The sequence below is a fragment of the Haliotis rufescens genome, unplaced genomic scaffold (genome assembly GCF_023055435.1).
Source record: "Haliotis rufescens isolate VD_foot unplaced genomic scaffold, xgHalRufe1.0.p SCAF_7, whole genome shotgun sequence".
NCBI lineage: Eukaryota > Metazoa > Mollusca > Gastropoda > Lepetellida > Haliotidae > Haliotis > Haliotis rufescens.
In genome coordinates, this window is record NW_025964361.1 from 6,515,758 (window position 1) to 6,534,336 (window position 18,579).

The window sequence follows — 18,579 nt, forward strand, 5'->3', positions numbered from 1 at the left end:
TGCAAATGGCGGCCGCCATCTTCAGTCCCGATACTGCTGCCTAACAACGACCAATTTCACGTCTAATTTAGCATGTTAATACTGTTAAGTGGAATAATTGTGATCTTAAATACCTTGAATGTGAAGCCTTGTATTCATCTTGGAAGAAGACACACTTGGAATGATACAGCAGTGAGCGAAACGTAGAGGTCAGCGGAGCAAAAGCGATCGTTTTTCTGTTGAAAACAGAAGGGACGTCGATAACGGCAACGGTAACTACGTTACGGAGTTCGATGAGTCAGAACGAGGCTCATCGCCAGCTTCCGGCGTGGTAAAGCCTAATGGCATTGCCAAGGGTGAAAACTGCCGGGTTTATTTCGTCTGAACACCGGTATTAAGTTGTATCTTACAACTGAAACGTTGCCTACATCAGTTCAGAGTTTGAAAAAATTGTGCAGGTGAAACTGGGTGTTTTTCGTGCCTCCATTACCCGAAACAGGGTGAATTTTGTTCACTATGAGATGGACATTAACCTTAAACGTTTGCTATGCCGAATAGCGATACCATATAACGACCCTCTATTATACTAGCCTTCACAATACCTTTTACATTCGACAAACTGACACGGGCTAGCAGGCTAGTAAGAATGCAAATCTCTGATAATCCAAGTGGGATTTGGGAATTATTCCCAAGCCTACAGGGATAAAATAAAAGTTCAATGGTACTGGTATTTTCCAACGTGTGCAGCGACAGTTCTTATTTGGTTTGATTTCTAATCTGGAAACACGACGACAAAAGAAAATAGCTAATAGGAGAGAAAGATAAATGACAAGCATATTGGTTTTTACTACACTAGGCCTGAGGGGCCGACCATTTCATGTTCCTTTGGAAGGGGGAGTGGGCGACGTTGGATTTTGTATGGAGACTAGATATTTTTCAGCTACAAATGCAAAATCAGTTAATATAAACTATGAGCCTAAATAAAACATTTTTCAAAAACCCACCTTGCAACAACGTATTTTTGGTGGCCGACATGTTCTTTTTGTCCAACAGATGGAAGCATATTTAGTTTTCAATCAACTTTGGAGACAATATATTTTTTTCTGAAAAAATCCTAGCCACCCACACACTCACAGTCAGAGAAATCCTATTGACCGTCCCATTTTGAAAACCTTGATGTGGACGTACAGGGGTAGAATTCAGACCCCTTGTATCATTTAGGTATTTTTGTAGAATGCCAGATACGAATATTACGTCATATATATATATATATATATATTAATCTACTCTTGCATACAAGTGGGTGTCAATATAGGCTTTCTACTTGCGCCTGGCCTCGGCCTATGTATAAAAGCATGCCCTCTGCAATTTCTGAAGACCACGGGCCAAAAGACCAGCAGTAAGGTGATAAGACGAGTGGAATCCAATATTGACTGAGGCGAAGGGAGATCACTCTCAATCCCTTGTCCGACTACTGCTATTAGTTGGGTGAAGTGCTCGTAATATATCCCATGTGGCGACACTTGTGTTTTAGAGAAGAAAGGCAATTCTCGATTCGCACTCCTTTATAAAGGAAGCCACAATTATTGTTACATTAGAAACGATTAGCTATTATATTGGAATATAAAATTTATTCCAGATAACAAAGTATCAGAGAGCTGTCCTCGGAGAATATCCCGTGTCACAATTGTCGCCACATAAACATTTAGAAGTGTCTGATCTTAAGGTAACCCCACCTATTTAGAAATCTTCTGCTAAGTGCAGATCATGAAATTGGGACACAGCAGCACAGCAATATAGAGGCAGCATTCACTTTTTAACAATATCCATATGAATTTATGTCTCATGTTCGGAAATCTTGGGATTTGGCCAATATTGCGATGCTGCTGTCGCCCATATATTATTAGCTGTAAGGAAGAAACACTGTAGAGAAAACAGACGACTTGTGTATACATTACAGAAACATTTATTCAGATGACCGAAAGTCGAAAGTAATATGCCTCAAGGGAGATCCAAAAAAGGGCCAAAATTGTATAGAAAGTATGGTCTTGTGCCATGCTAATAAGCCAAGAGGTTTGCCGAAAGGAAACTGAAAGTTGGGCCAAAACTGTGAGTCTAAAAATACGCCAAAAATACGCTAAGAGCGGGTATATGGAATGGTAGTCTCTCTCTCTCTCTCTCTCTCTCTCTCTCTCTCTCTCTCTCTCTCTCTCTCTCTCTCATACATGTATGCTCGTTCATTCACTCTAACCCTCACCTCTAACATACATACACTCTCCCTCTCACACATACAAACATACATACACACATTATTATACATACATGCTCATTCACTCTCTCACACTCACACACAAATACACACACATACATGCATACAGACAGACAGACAGACATGCCGATTCAATCTTTCATTTACTCTCACACACGCACACAATACACACACACACACACAAACATACATATTCATTCAGTCTCTCTTTCTCACACACTTATACATACACACACATGCATGTTCATTCAAACTTATATTTACTCTCACACAAACGCACACATACATACATACATACATACATACATACATACATACATACATACATACATACATACATACATACATACATACATACATACATACATACATACATACATACATACATACATACATACACACCTGCTCATTCATTCACTCACTTGCACACATTCAGACATTAAAAGGATAAGGAGTCTAAGAGAAGATCTTCCTAAAGAAGGCAGCCGCTCTCGTCAGCGCCTTTCTAAGGGGATGAATCTCTCTGTCATCCACAAAGCTGTGGTCGTCCTCGTCCTCGTACACCCAGTAGTCACTGTCATCGTCGTCACTTGGGGCAGGATAGTAAGCGGCGTGGTTGATGGTGACGGGGGCGGGGAGCGTCTCACCGTAGACAGGGCGGGCCCAGAACGGAGTGAAAACGCTCAGGGGGTCGGGACAACGGGAAGGGGACACAGCCAGGGAACGCTACACATCGAGGGGTGGAGGGAGGGACAAAGGAAGTCAAGTGAGACAGAAATACGGGATACTTTTGCAAAGAAAACGAATCACACTTTATTATAGGGACTGGGCAGACTTAATATGCAACAAATCAGCTATACTAGACGGAAGAATTTATAGGGTGGGCATGTAAAACTACATACACAGTCGGACTCCTCATCCTGAGACGGCCACAAACTCACAGCCGCAGGAGTGCCATAATAGCGAATTATGTCCTCCCGAGCTGAAAAAGAAAAACGAAAGCTAGCCTCAGTTAAATGTACGCCGACGGCTACGTTCAAAAAATCACAATTCATGACTTCTGACAGCTACAGTATGCCACTCGACCTCGGCCCTTTGACACCTCGAAGTCCAAGTGTATGTAGGGTTACGGGCTGTGCTGCAAGACGACATTTAACCAATAAAATGGGCCAAACAGCTGCCTTTCACGGAATACGGGTTATCTTACATCTGTACAACATCGCCCGACACTATGATGTACGAACAGGTTTCATCTGAGAACCACATGTCAAGTTTACAATCTAACATTTTCAGTTATGACAATTGCAAATGGCGGCCGCCATCTTCAGTCCCGATACTGCTGCCTAACAACGACCAATTTCACGTCTAATTTAACATCTTAATACTGTTAAGTGGAATAATTGTGATCTTAAATACCTTGAATGTGAAGCCTTGTATTCATCTTGGAAGAAGACACACTTGGAATGATACAGCAGTGAGCGAAACGTAGAGGTCAGCGGAGCAAAAGCGATCGTTTTTCTGTTGAAAACAGAAGGGACGTCGATAACGGCAACGGTAACTACGTTACGGAGTTCGATGAGTCAGAACGAGGCTCATCGCCAGCTTCCGGCGTGGTAAAGCCTAATGGCATTGCCAAGGGTGAAAACTGCCGGGTTTATTTCGTCTGAACACCGGTATTAAGTTGTATCTTACAACTGAAACGTTGCCTACATCAGTTCAGAGTTTGAAAAAATTGTGCAGGTGAAACTGGGTGTTTTTCGTGCCTCCATTACCCGAAACAGGGTGAATTTTGTTCACTATGAGATGGACATTAACCTTAAACGTTTGCTATGCCGAATAGCGATACCATATAACGACCCTCTATTATACTAGCCTTCACAATACCTTTTACATTCGACAAACTGACACGGGCTAGCAGGCTAGTAAGAATGCACATCTCTGATAATCCAAGTGGGATTTGGGAATTATTCCCAAGCCTACAGGGATAAAATAAAAGTTCAATGGTACTGGTATTTTCCAACGTGTGCAGCGACAGTTCTTATTTGGTTTGATTTCTAATCTGGAAACACGACGACCACAGAAAATAGCTAATAGGAGAGAAAGATAAATGACAAGCATATTGGTTTTTACTACACTAGGCCTGAGGGGCCGACCATTTCATGTTCCTTTGGAAGGGGGAGTGGGCGACGTTGGATTTTGTATGGAGACTAGATATTTTGCAGCTACAAATGCAAAATCAGTTAATATAAACTATGAGCCTAAATAAAACATTTTTCAAAAACCCACCTTGCAACAACGTATTTTTGGTGGCCGACATGTTCTTTTTGTCCAACAGATGGAAGCATATTTAGTTTTCAATCAACTTTGGAGACAATATATTTTTTTCTGAAAAAATCCTAGCCACCCACACACTCACAGTCAGAGAAATCCTATTGACCGTCCCATTTTGAAAACCTTGATGTGGACGTACAGGGGTAGAATTCAGACCCCTTGTATCATTTAGGTATTTTTGTAGAATGCCAGATACGAATATTACGTCATATATATATATATATATATATATATTAATCTACTCTTGCATACAAGTGGGTGTCAATATAGGCTTTCTACTTGCGCCTGGCCTCGGCCTATGTATAAAAGCATGCCCTCTGCAATTTCTGAAGACCACGGGCCAAAAGACCAGCAGTGAGGTGATAAGACGAGTGGAATCCAATATTGACTGAGGCGAAGGGAGATCACTCTCATCCCTTGTCCGACTACTGCTATTAGTTGGGTGAAGTGCTCGTAATATATCCCATGTGGCGACACTTGTGTTTTAGAGAAGAAAGGCAATTCTCGATTCGCACTCCTTTATAAAGGAAGCCACAATTATTGTTACATTAGAAACGATTAGCTATTATATTGGAATATAAAATTTACTCCAGATAACAAGGTATCAGAGAGCTGTCCTCGGAGAATATCCCGTGTCACAATTGTCGCCACATAAACATTTAGAAGTGTCTGATCTTAAGGTAACCCCACCTATTTAGAAATCTTCTGCTAAGTGCAGATCATGAAATTGGGACACAGCAGCACAGCAATATAGAGGCAGCATTCACTTTTTAACAATATCCATATGAATTTATGTCTCATGTTCGGAAATCTTGGGATTTGGCCAATATTGCGATGCTGCTGTCGCCCATATATTATTAGCTGTAAGGAAGAAACACTGTAGAGAAAACAGACGACTTGTGTATACATTACAGAAACATTTATTCAGATGACCGAAAGTCGAAAGTAATATGCCTCAAGGGAGATCCAAAAACGGGCCAAAATTGTATAGAAAGTATGGTCTTGTGCCATGCTAATAAGCCAAGAGGTTTGCCGAAAGGAAGCTGAAAGTTGGGCCAAAACTGTGAGCCTAAAAATACGCCCAAAATACGCTAAGAGCGGGTATATGGAATGGTAGTCTCTCTCTCTCTCTCTCTCTCTCTCTCTCTCTCTCTCTCTCTCTCTCTCTCTCTCTCTCTCTCTCTCTCTTCTCTCTCTCTCTCTCTCTCTCTCATACATGTATGCTCGTTCATTCACTCTAACCCTCACCTCTAACATACATCCACTCTCCCTCTCACACATACAAACATACATACACACATTATTATACATACATGCTCATTCACTCTCTCACACTCACACACAAATACACACACATACATGCATACAGACAGACAGACAGACATGCCGATTCAATCTTTCATTTACTCTCACACACGCACACAATACACACACACACACACACACACACACAAACATACATATTCATTCAGTCTCTCTTTCTCACACACTTATACATACACACACATGCATGTTCATTCAAACTTATATTTACTCTCACACAAACGCACACATACATACATACATACATACATACATACATACATACATACATACATACATACATACATACATACATACATACATACATACATACATACATACATACATACATACACACCTGCTCATTCATTCACTCACTTGCACACATTCAGACATTATATTAAAAGGATAAGGAGTCTAAGAGAAGATCTTCCTAAAGAAGGCAGCCGCTCTCGTCAGCGCCTTTCTAAGGGGATGAATCTCTCTGTCATCCACAAAGCTGTGGTCGTCCTCGTCCTCGTACACCCAGTAGTCACTGTCATCGTCGTCACTTGGGGCAGGATAGTAAGCGGCGTGGTTGATGGTGACGGGGGCGGGGAGCGTCTCACCGTAGACAGGGCGGGCCCAGAACGGAGTGAAAACGCTCAGGGGGTCGGGACAACGGGAAGGGGACACAGCCAGGGAACGCTACACATCGAGGGGTGGAGGGAGGGACAAAGGAAGTCAAGTGAGACAGAAATACGGGATACTTTTGCAAAGAAAACGAATCACACTTTATTATAGGGACTGGGCAGACTTAATGTGCAACAAATCAGCTATACTAGACGGAAGAATTTATAGGGTGGGCATGTAAAACTACATACACAGTCGGACTCCTCATCCTGAGACGGCCACAAACTCACAGCCGCAGGAGTGCCATAATAGCGAATTATGTCCTCCCGAGCTGAAAAAGAAAAACGAAAGCTAGCCTCAGTTAAATGTACGCCGACGGCTACGTTCAAAAAATCACAATTCATGACTTCTGACAGCTACAGTATGCCACTCGACCTCGGCCCTTTGACACCTCGAAGTCCAAGTGTATGTAGGGTTACGGGCTGTGCTGCAAGACGACATTTAACCAATAAAATGGGCCAAACAGCTGCCTTTCACGGAATACGGGTTATCTTACATCTGTACAACATCGCCCGACACTATAATGTACGAACAGGTTTCATCTGAGAACCACATGTCAAGTTTACAATCTAACATTTTCAGTTATGACAATTGCAAATGGCGGCCGCCATCTTCAGTCCCGATACTGCTGCCTAACAACGACCAATTTCACGTCTAATTTAACATCTTAATACTGTTAAGTGGAATAATTGTGATCTTAAATACCTTGAATGTGAAGCCTTGTATTCATCTTGGAAGAAGACACACTTGGAATGATACAGCAGTGAGCGAAACGTAGAGGTCAGCGGAGCAAAAGCGATCGTTTTTCTGTTGAAAACAGAAGGGACGTCGATAACGGCAACGGTAACTACGTTACGGAGTTCGATGAGTCAGAACGAGGCTCATCGCCAGCTTCCGGCGTGGTAAAGCCTAATGACATTGCCAAGGGTGAAAACTGCCGGGTTTATTTCGTCTGAACACCGGTATTAAGTTGTATCTTACAACTGAAACGTTGCCTACATCAGTTCAGAGTTTGAAACAATTGTGCAGGTGAAACTGGGTGTTTTTCGTGCCTCCATTACCCGAAACAGGGTGAATTTTGTTCACTATGAGATGGACATTAACCTTAAACGTTTGCTATGCCGAATAGCGATACCATATAACGACCCTCTATTATACTAGCCTTCACAATACCTTTTACATTCGACAAACTGACACGGGCTAGCAGGCTAGTAAGAATGCACATCTCTGATAATCCAAGTGGGATTTGGGAATTATTCCCAAGCCTACAGGGATAAAATAAAAGTTCAATGGTACTGGTATTTTCCAACGTGTGCAGCGACAGTTCTTATTTGGTTTGATTTCTAATCTGGAAACACGACGACCACAGAAAATAGCTAATAGGAGAGAAAGATAAATGACAAGCATATTGGTTTTTACTACACTAGGCCTGAGGGGCCGACCATTTCATGTTCCTTTGGAAGGGGGAGTGGGCGACGTTGGATTTTGTATGGAGACTAGATATTTTTCAGCTACAAATGCAAAATCAGTTAATATAAACTATGAGCCTAAATAAAACATTTTTCAAAAACCCACCTTGCAACAACGTATTTTTGGTGGCCGACATGTTCTTTTTGTCCAACAGATGGAAGCATATTTAGTTTTCAATCAACTTTGGAGACAATATATTTTTTTCTGAAAAAATCCTAGCCACCCACACACTCACAGTCAGAGAAATCCTATTGACCGTCCCATTTTGAAAACCTTGATGTGGACGTACAGGGGTAGAATTCAGACCCCTTGTATCATTTAGGTATTTTTGTAGAATGCCAGATACGAATATTACGTCATATATATATATATATATTAATCTACTCTTGCATACAAGTGGGTGTCAATATAGGCTTTCTACTTGCGCCTGGCCTCGGCCTATGTATAAAAGCATGCCCTCTGCAATTTCTGAAGACCACGGGCCAAAAGACCAGCAGTGAGGTGATGAGACGAGTGGAATCCAATATTGACTGAGGCGAAGGGAGATCACTCTCAATCCCTTGTCCGACTACTGCTATTAGTTGGGTGAAGTGCTCGTAATATATCCCATGTGGCGACACTTGTGTTTTAGAGAAGAAAAGCAATTCTCGATTCGCACTCCTTTATAAAGGAAGCCACAATTATTGTTACATTAGAAACGATTAGCTATTATATTGGAATATAAAATTTATTCCAGATAACAAAGTATCAGAGAGCTGTCCTCGGAGAATATCCCGTGTCACAATTGTCGCCACATAAACATTTAGAAGTGTCTGATCTTAAGGTAACCCCACCTATTTAGAAATCTTCTGCTAAGTGCAGATCATGAAATTGGGACACAGCAGCACAGCAATATAGAGGCAGCATTCACTTTTTAGCAATATCCATATGAATTTATGTCTCATGTTCGGAAATCTTGGGATTTGGCCAATATTGCGATGCTGCTGTCGCCCATATATTATTAGCTGTAAGAAAGAAACACTGTAGAGAAAACAGACGACTTGTGTATACATTACAGAAACATTTATTCAGATGACCGAAAGTCGAAAGTAATATGCCTCAAGGGAGATCCAAAAACGGGCCAAAATTGTATAGAAAGTATGGTCTTGTGCCATGCTAATAAGCCAAGAGGTTTGCCGAAAGGAAGCTGAAAGTTGGGCCAAAACTGTGAGCCTAAAAATACGCCAAAAATACGCTAAGAGCGGGTATATGGAATGGTAGTCTCTCTCTCTCTCTCTCTCTCTCTCTCTCTCTCTCTCTCTCTCTCTCTCTCTCTCTCTCTCTCTCTCTCTCTCTCTCTCTCTCATACATGTATGCTCGTTCATTCACTCTAACCCTCACCTCTAACATGCATCCACTCTCCCTCTCACACATACAAACATACATACACACATTATTATACATACATGCTCATTCACTCTCTCACACTCACACACAAATACACACACATACATGCATACAGACAGACAGACAGACATGCCGATTCAATCTTTCATTTACTCTCACACACGCACACAATACACACACACACACACACACACACACAAACATACATATTCATTCAGTCTCTCTTTCTCACACACATATACATACACACACATGCATGTTCATTCAAACTTATATTTACTCTCACACATACATACATACATACATACATACATACATACATACATACATACATACATACATACATACATACATACATACATACATACATACATACATACATACATACATACACACCTGCTCATTCATTCACTCACTTGCACACATTCAGACATTAAAAGGATAAGGAGTCTAAGAGAAGATCTTCCTAAAGAAGGCAGCCGCTCTCGTCAGCGCCTTTCTAAGGGGATGAATCTCTCTGTCATCCAAAAAGCTGTGGTCGTCCTCGTCCTCGTACACCCAGTAGTCACTGTCATCGTCGTCACTTGGGGCAGGATAGTAAGCGGCGTGGTTGATGGTGACGGGGGCGGGGAGCGTCTCACCGTAGACAGGGCGGGCCCAGAACGGAGTGAAAACGCTCAGGGGGTCGGGACAACGGGAAGGGGACACAGCCAGGGAACGCTACACATCGAGGGGTGGAGGGAGGGACAAAGGAAGTCAAGTGAGACAGAAATACGGGATACTTTTGCAAAGAAAACGAATCACACTTTATTATAGGGACTGGGCAGACTTAATGTGCAACAAATCAGCTATACTAGACGGAAGAATTTATAGGGTGGGCATGTAAAACTACATACACAGTCGGACTCCTCATCCTGAGACGGCCACAAACTCACAGCCGCAGGAGTGCCATAATAGCGAATTATGTCCTCCCGAGCTGAAAAAGAAAAACGAAAGCTAGCCTCAGTTAAATGTACGCCGACGGCTACGTTCAAAAAATCACAATTCATGACTTCTGACAGCTACAGTATGCCACTCGACCTCGGCCCTTTGACACCTCGAAGTCCAAGTGTATGTAGGGTTACGGGCTGTACTGCAAGACAACATTTAACCAATAAAATGGGCCAAACAGCTGCCTTTCACGGAATACGGGTTATCTTACATCTGTACAACATCGCCCGACACTATAATGTACGAACAGGTTTCATCTGAGAACCACATGTCAAGTTTACAATCTAACATTTTCAGTTATGACAATTGCAAATGGCGGCCGCCATCTTCAGTCCCGATACTGCTGCCTAACAACGACCAATTTCACGTCTAATTTAACATCTTAATACTGTTAAGTGGAATAATTGTGATCTTAAATACCTTGAATGTGAAGCCTTGTATTCATCTTGGAAGAAGACACACTTGGAATGATACAGCAGTGAGCGAAACGTAGAGGTCAGCGGAGCAAAAGCGATCGTTTTTCTGTTGAAAACAGAAGGGACGTCGATAACGGCAACGGTAACTACGTTACGGAGTTCGATGAGTCAGAACGAGGCTCATCGCCAGCTTCCGGCGTGGTAAAGCCTAATGGCATTGCCAAGGGTGAAAACTGCCGGGTTTATTTCGTCTGAACACCGGTATTAAGTTGTATCTTACAACTGAAACGTTGCCTACATCAGTTCAGAGTTTGAAAAAATTGTGCAGGTGAAACTGGGTGTTTTTTGTGCCTCCATTACCCGAAACAGGGTGAATTTTGTTCACTATGAGATGGACATTAACCTTAAACGTTTGCTATGCCGAATAGCGATACCATATAACGACCCTCTATTATACTAGCCTTCACAATACCTTTTACATTCGACAAACTGACACGGGCTAGCAGGCTAGTAAGAATGCACATCTCTGATAATCCAAGTGGGATTTGGGAATTATTCCCAAGCCTACAGGGATAAAATAAAAGTTCAATGGTACTGGTATTTTCCAACGTGTGCAGCGACAGTTCTTATTTGGTTTGATTTCTAATCTGGAAACACGACGACCACAGAAAATAGCTAATAGGAGAGAAAGATAAATGACAAGCATATTGGTTTTTACTACACTAGGCCTGAGGGGCCGACCATTTCATGTTCCTTTGGAAGGGGGAGTGGGCGACGTTGGATTTTGTATGGAGACTAGATATTTTGCAGCTACAAATGCAAAATCAGTTAATATAAACTATGAGCCTAAATAAAACATTTTTCAAAAATCCACCTTGCAACAACGTATTTTTGGTGGCCGACATGTTCTTTTTGTCCAACAGATGGAAGCATATTTAGTTTTCAATCAACTTTGGAGACAATATATTTTTTTCTGAAAGAATCCTAGCCACCCACACACTCACAGTCAGAGAAATCCTATTGACCGTCCCATTTTGAAAACCTTGATGTGGACGTACAGGGGTAGAATTCAGACCCCTTGTATCATTTAGGTATTTTTGTAGAATGCCAGATACGAATATTACGTCATATATATATATATATATTAATCTACTCTTGCATACAAGTGGGTGTCAATATAGGCTTTCTACTTGCGCCTGGCCTCGGCCTATGTATAAAAGCATGCCCTCTGCAATTTCTGAAGACCACGGGCCAAAACACCAGCAGTGAGGTGATGAGACGAGTGGAATCCAATATTGACTGAGGCGAAGGGAGATCACTCTCAATCCCTTGTCCGACTACTGCTATTAGTTGGGTGAAGTGCTCGTAATATATCCCATGTGGCGACACTTGTGTTTTAGAGAAGAAAGGCAATTCTCGATTCGCACTCCTTTATAAAGGAAGCCACAATTATTGTTACATTAGAAACGATTAGCTATTATATTGGAATATAAAATTTATTCCAGATAACAAAGTATCAGAGAGCTGTCCTCGGAGAATATCCCGTGTCACAATTGTCGCCACATAAACATTTAGAAGTGTCTGATCTTAAGGTAACCCCACCTATTTAGAAATCTTCTGCTAAGTGCAGATCATGAAATTGGGACACAGCAGCACAGCAATATAGAGGCAGCAATCACTTTTTAACAATATCCATATGAATTTATGTCTCATGTTCGGAAATCTTGGGATTTGGCCAATATTGCGATGCTGCTGTCGCCCATATATTATTAGCTGTAAGGAAGAAACACTGTAGAGAAAACAGACGACTTGTGTATACATTACAGAAACATTTATTCAGATGACCGAAAGTCGAAAGTAATATGTCTCAAGGGAGATCCAAAAAAGGGCCAAAATTGTATAGAAAGTATGGTCTTGTGCCATGCTAATAAGCCAAGAGGTTTGCCGAAAGGAAGCTGAAAGTTGGGCCAAAACTGTGAGCCTAAAAATACGCCAAAAATACGCTAAGAGCGGGTATATGGAATGGTAGTCTCTCTCTCTCTCTCTCTCTCTCTCTCTCTCTCTCTCTCTCTCTCTCTCTCTCATACATGTATGCTCGTTCATTCACTCTAACCCTCACCTCTAACATGCATCCACTCTCCCTCTCACACATACAAACATACATACACACATTATTATACATACATGCTCATTCACTCTCTCACACTCACACACAAATACACACACATACATGCATACAGACAGACAGACAGACATGCCGATTCAATCTTTCATTTACTCTCACACACGCACACAATACACACACACACACACACACACAAACATACATATTCATTCAGTCTCTCTTTCTCACACACATATACATACACACACATGCATGTTCATTCAAACTTATATTTACTCTCACACAAACGCACACATACATACATACATACATACATACATACATACATACATACATACATACATACATACATACATACATACATACATACATACATACATACATACATACATACATACATACATACATACACACCTGCTCATTCATTCACTCACTTGCACACATTCAGACATTAAAAGGATAAGGAGTCTAAGAGAAGATCTTCCTAAAGAAGGCAGCCGCTCTCGTCAGCGCCTTTCTAAGGGGATGAATCTCTCTGTCATCCACAAAGCTGTGGTCGTCCTCGTCCTCGTACACCCAGTAGTCACTGTCATCGTCGTCACTTGGGGCAGGATAGTAAGCGGCGTGGTTGATGGTGACGGGGGCGGGGAGCGTCTCACCGTAGACAGGGCGGGCCCAGAACGGAGTGAAAACGCTCAGGGGGTCGGGACAACGGGAAGGGGACACAGCCAGGGAACGCTACACATCGAGGGGTGGAGGGAGGGACAAAGGAAGTCAAGTGAGACAGAAATACGGGATACTTTTGCAAAGAAAACGAATCACACTTTATTATAGGGACTGGGCAGACTTAATGTGCAACAAATCAGCTATACTAGACGGAAGAATTTATAGGGTGGGCATGTAAAACTACATACACAGTCGGACTTCTTTTTCCTCATCCTGAGACGGCCACAAACTCACAGCCGCAGGAGTGCCATAATAGCGAATTATGTCCTCCCGAGCTGAAAAAGAAAAACGAAAGCTAGCCTCAGTTAAATGTACGCCGACGGCTACGTTCAAAAAATCACAATTCATGACTTCTGACAGCTACAGTATGCCACTCGACCTCGGCCCTTTGACACCTCGAAGTCCAAGTGTATGTAGGGTTACGGGCTGTACTGCAAGACAACATTTAACCAATAAAATGGGCCAAACAGCTGCCTTTCACGGAATACGGGTTATCTTACATCTGTACAACATCGCCCGACACTATAATGTACGAACAGGTTTCATCTGAGAACCACATGTCAAGTTTACAATCTAACATTTTCAGTTATGACAATTGCAAATGGCGGCCGCCATCTTCAGTCCCGATAATGCTGCCTAACAACGACCAATTTCACGTCTAATTTAACATCTTAATACTGTTAAGTGGAATAATTGTGATCTTAAATACCTTGAATGTGAAGCCTTGTATTCATCTTGGAAGAAGACACACTTGGAATGATACAGCAGTGAGCGAAACGTAGAGGTCAGCGGAGCAAAAGCGATCGTTTTTCTGTTGAAAACAGAAGGGACGTCGATAACGGCAACGGTAACTACGTTACGGAGTTCGATGAGTCAGAACGAGGCTCATCGCCAGCTTCCGGAGTGGTAAAGCCTAATGGCATTGCCAAGGGTGAAAACTGCCGGGTTTATTTCGTCTGAACACCGGTATTAAGTTGTATCTTACAACTGAAACGTTGCCTACATCAGTTCAGAGTTTGAAAAAATTGTGCAGGTGAAACTGGGTGTTTTTCGTGCCTCCATTACCCGAAACAGGGTGAATTTTGTTCACTATGAGATGGACATTAACCTTAAACGTTTGCTATGCCGAATAGCGATACCATATAACGACCCTCTATTATACTAGCCTTCACAATACCTTTTACATTCGACAAACTGACACGGGCTAGCAGGCTAGTAAGAATGCACATCTCTGATAATCCAAGTGGGATTTGGGAATTATTCCCAAGCCTACAGGGATAAAATAAAAGTTCAATGGTACTGGTATTTTCCAACGTGTGCAGCGACAGTTCTTATTTGGTTTGATTTCTAATCTGGAAACACGACGACCACAGAAAATAGCTAATAGGAGAGAAAGATAAATGACAAGCATATTGGTTTTTACTACACTAGGCCTGAGGGGCCGACCATTTCATGTTCCTTTGGAAGGGGGAGTGGGCGACGTTGGATTTTGTATGGAGACTAGATATTTTTCAGCTACAAATGCAAAATCAGTTAATATAAACTATGAGCCTAAATAAAACATTTTTCAAAAACCCACCTTGCAACAACGTATTTTTGGTGGCCGACATGTTCTTTTTGTCCAACAGATGGAAGCATATTTAGTTTTCAATCAACTTTGGAGACAATATATTTTTTTCTGAAAAAATCCTAGCCACCCACACACTCACAGTCAGAGAAATCCTATTGACCGTCCCATTTTGAAAACCTTGATGTGGACGTACAGGGGTAGAATTCAGACCCCTTGTATCATTTAGGTATTTTTGTAGAATGCCAGATACGAATATTACGTCATATATATATATATATTAATCTACTCTTGCATACAAGTGGGTGTCAATATAGGCTTTCTACTTGCGCCTGGCCTCGGCCTATGTATAAAAGCATGCCCTCTGCAATTTCTGAAGACCACGGGCCAAAAGACCAGCAGTGAGGTGATGAGACGAGTGGAATCCAATATTGACTGAGGCGAAGGGAGATCACTCTCAATCCCTTGTCCGACTACTGCTATTAGTTGGGTGAAGTGCTCGTAATATATCTCATGTGGCGACACTTGTGTTTTAGAGAAGAAAGGCAATTCTCGATTCGCACTCCTTTATAAAGGAAGCCACAATTATTGTTACATTAGAAACGATTAGCTATTATATTGGAATATAAAATTTATTCCAGATAACAAAGTATCAGAGAGCTGTCCTCGGAGAATATCCCGTGTCACAATTGTCGCCACATAAACATTTAGAAGTGTCTGATCTTAAGGTAACCCCACCTATTTAGAAATCTTCTGCTAAGTGCAGATCATGAAATTGGGACACAGCAGCACAGCAATATAGAGGCAGCATTCACTTTTTAACAATATCCATATGAATTTATGTCTCATGTTCGGAAATCTTGGGATTTGGCCAATATTGCGATGCTGCTGTCGCCCATATATTATTAGCTGTAAGGAAGAAACACTGTAGAGAAAACAGACGACTTGTGTATACATTACAGAAACATTTATTCAGATGACCGAAAGTCGAAAGTAATATGCCTCAAGGGAGATCCAAAAACGGGCCAAAATTGTATAGAAAGTATGGTCTTGTGCCATGCTAATAAGCCAAGAGGTTTGCCGAAAGGAAGCTGAAAGTTGGGCCAAAACTGTGAGCCTAAAAATACGCCCAAAATACGCTAAGAGCGGGTATATGGAATGGTAGTCTCTCTCTCTCTCTCTCTCTCTCTCTCTCTCTCTCTCTCTCTCTCTCTCTCTCTCTCTCTCTCTCTTCTCTCTCTCTCTCTCTCTCTCTCTCTCTCATACATGTATGCTCGTTCATTCACTCTAACCCTCACCTCTAACATACATACACTCTCCCTCTCACACATACAAACATACATACTGTAACACCCTTAGGGTGCTAGTGAAAACACAAATAACACAAGCAAAGATGAAGTTTAGCAGTCCAAGTTTGTAATGGCGTTTACAAACTTTATGTTTAATTTTGGTTTTAAATGTCAACAATGTGGACACAAATTATTAACAATGTGATGAAAAATGATGCCAATAAATACCCCCAGTTTTGATCAGCTACTATTAAGTCTATTAGATTTTATTAACAGGGCTCAGTCTCCAAAGAAGTAATAATATTAAGTTATATTAGCTTAATTGTTTTGAGAAAATGTTATTATAAGTAATAAAATGTCAAGAGATTTCTTCTAAATTTGGCCTAAAAATGTATCAAAAGGTGTACCTAGTGGTAGTGAATGATAAGTGGAGGTGTGTCAGACCTTGACCCGTGATCGTATTTATAGGCATCATTAACAGGTCATGTGACCTTTCTTAGCCAATCAGAACACAAGCTGGATGGCTTTCATATCACAAGCATGGCATAGGTAATGTCATTTCCAACACAAGTAAGTGATTACAAAATGTCCTTGTTTTGTCCTATTTGACCGAATACAATTAGGACACAGTAGAAATAATCAGGACATGGAGACAATTTGTTATAATTAAATGGACAATATCTTTACGCCAACGTAGCGTCAGTGGCCGCCATCTTGGTTGGTGGTAATCTCCGTTACAAGTGAAATTTACAAAACAATCAGTTTCTTTTATCAATTGGTATTGTCCTTATACTGTACAAAGTGTCCGAATAGATCGAACATGTTGAACAAACAGAATTTGTGCTAATATCTGATACAATGATATTTAGGACAAGGATAGGTTCAGACCAAGCGACTGGGAGGACAGTTTGACAGACGTCAAACGTACGCTAAGACCATTGACAATATAGGCCTATAGGAGAAAATATGCCCTCATTCCAAGTATTGATGTAGTCCTATATGTCCTTTAATAATTTGGACAGTAACACGATTCATTAAAATACTCGGCAATTATTAACAGAGAAACGGACAACAGATTGTCAATATTGCCTAGAACTGTCGGCAATGAAATGTCATAACACAGAACGACTGTCATATTGCAGGTACAAATGCAAGGAATATGGGAACGTATATGTTGTCCTCTATGTGTCTGAATATTGCAAATCTAGATTAGACTGCAGGAAAATACTTTATCATGAATCTATGACTTTGGTGTGAAAACGGACATCCAAGTTATAAACAGTCACTATGCCAAGCGTAAACATAATTGACAGGTCACCGTAACCTCAGAAATGTCAAACAGATCAAATTAGTTATTCAGTGAGATCAAGTGTAATTATCATTAATATCCAAAGTGAAATATACTTTGAAACATTTTAGAGCAAGAAAGTTATTGGAAAATCTTCAATAACCAGTGTATTAGGTCATTGTTTATCTAGATCAAATGTCAACTTACTGTCTAAAAATAGCCACGATGCAAGAGTGTATACAAGAAATAGTCCCTGACAAACACTGTTCTTATCACTCAAAATACATCATGAATCCAAACAGTGAACAAACATGGTAACATGGAATGCATCAACCTGTACAATAATAGTGCATAATGATAACAGTAGATATATTATTCATGGATGTAAATAGCGTAGTGACACACAGTGGTAATCAGGTCATGCCTGACAAGTGCTGCTCGCGCCAACGTTCAGTGATAGATAAACATAGCTATCAACAGTGAACATGACCCACAAAGTTGATTCAGATAGATGAAGTTCATTTCCAGGTAATTATCTATGATACTATAATCTTATTATTTGCTTTAATATGAAAATTGTGAATGGACATTTGCAGATAGATCGTGTTATAACGAAGATAGGTGACTCTTACGATAGACAAGGTTTACTAAATGTACTCTGATTACAATTTCTGTTTATTTTGGACTTCTATAACAATACACACATTATTATACATACATGCTCATTCACTCTCTCACACTCACACACAAATACACACACATACATGCA

The 18,579-nt window shown here is 41.0% G+C and overlaps 3 protein-coding genes across 7 annotated transcripts; all 3 read right to left on the bottom strand.

Moving 5' to 3' along the window:
• Window positions 1-2,582: 2,582 nt before the first annotated feature.
• Window positions 2,583-4,802, bottom strand: LOC124129341. 2 transcript variants are annotated; one of them, XM_048387933.1, is made up of 3 exons: window positions 3,665-4,802; window positions 3,151-3,230; window positions 2,590-2,974 (listed from the first exon to the last, which is right to left on the bottom strand). In XM_048387933.1, exons 1-3 carry the CDS (start codon window positions 3,687-3,689, stop codon window positions 2,705-2,707), a joined length of 375 nt encoding a protein of 124 aa, XP_048243890.1. In that variant the 5' UTR covers window positions 3,690-4,802; the 3' UTR covers window positions 2,590-2,704. The 2 variants fall into 2 exon arrangements, with proteins under 2 accessions (XP_048243889.1, XP_048243890.1); XM_048387932.1 differs by lacking the exon at window positions 3,665-4,802 and having other exon boundaries at window positions 2,583-2,974; window positions 3,151-3,445.
• A 1,488-nt stretch (window positions 4,803-6,290) lies between these two features.
• LOC125376168 lies at window positions 6,291-7,544 on the bottom strand. 2 transcript variants are annotated; one of them, XM_048388020.1, is made up of 3 exons: window positions 7,259-7,544; window positions 6,745-6,824; window positions 6,291-6,568 (listed from the first exon to the last, which is right to left on the bottom strand). In XM_048388020.1, the coding sequence occupies exons 1-3, from the start codon at window positions 7,281-7,283 to the stop codon at window positions 6,299-6,301; spliced, it is 375 nt and encodes a 124-aa protein (XP_048243977.1). In that variant the 5' UTR covers window positions 7,284-7,544; the 3' UTR covers window positions 6,291-6,298. The 2 variants fall into 2 exon arrangements, with proteins under 2 accessions (XP_048243977.1, XP_048243976.1); XM_048388019.1 differs by lacking the exon at window positions 7,259-7,544 and having other exon boundaries at window positions 6,745-7,237.
• Window positions 7,545-9,732: 2,188 nt separating this feature from the next.
• LOC125376267 lies at window positions 9,733-14,582 on the bottom strand. 3 transcript variants are annotated; one of them, XM_048388354.1, is made up of 3 exons: window positions 10,820-11,159; window positions 10,306-10,385; window positions 9,735-10,129 (listed from the first exon to the last, which is right to left on the bottom strand). In XM_048388354.1, exons 1-3 carry the CDS (start codon window positions 10,842-10,844, stop codon window positions 9,860-9,862), a joined length of 375 nt encoding a protein of 124 aa, XP_048244311.1. In that variant the 5' UTR covers window positions 10,845-11,159; the 3' UTR covers window positions 9,735-9,859. The 3 variants fall into 3 exon arrangements, 2 of the variants coding, with proteins under 2 accessions (XP_048244310.1, XP_048244311.1); XM_048388353.1 differs by lacking the exon at window positions 10,820-11,159 and having other exon boundaries at window positions 9,733-10,129; window positions 10,306-10,800; XR_007219125.1 differs by lacking the exons at window positions 9,735-10,129; window positions 10,820-11,159 and adding an exon at window positions 14,376-14,582 and having other exon boundaries at window positions 10,192-10,385.
• Window positions 14,583-18,579: the final 3,997 nt, after the last annotated feature.

Bases quoted from the DNA above. Each gene is read 5' to 3' on its own strand.
- LOC124129341 (XM_048387932.1), bottom strand. From the start codon at position 3,303: ATGAATTGTGATTTTTTGAACGTAGCCGTCGGCGTACATTTAACTGAG. The intron at 2,975-3,150 runs GTATGTAGTTTT...CTCGATGTGTAG, and splicing joins AGGATGAGGAGTCCGACTGT to CGTTCCCTGGCTGTGTCCCC.
- LOC125376267 (XM_048388353.1), bottom strand. From the start codon at position 10,458: ATGAATTGTGATTTTTTGAACGTAGCCGTCGGCGTACATTTAACTGAG. The intron at 10,130-10,305 runs GTATGTAGTTTT...CTCGATGTGTAG, and splicing joins AGGATGAGGAGTCCGACTGT to CGTTCCCTGGCTGTGTCCCC.
- LOC125376168 (XM_048388019.1), bottom strand. From the start codon at position 6,897: ATGAATTGTGATTTTTTGAACGTAGCCGTCGGCGTACATTTAACTGAG. The intron at 6,569-6,744 runs GTATGTAGTTTT...CTCGATGTGTAG, and splicing joins AGGATGAGGAGTCCGACTGT to CGTTCCCTGGCTGTGTCCCC.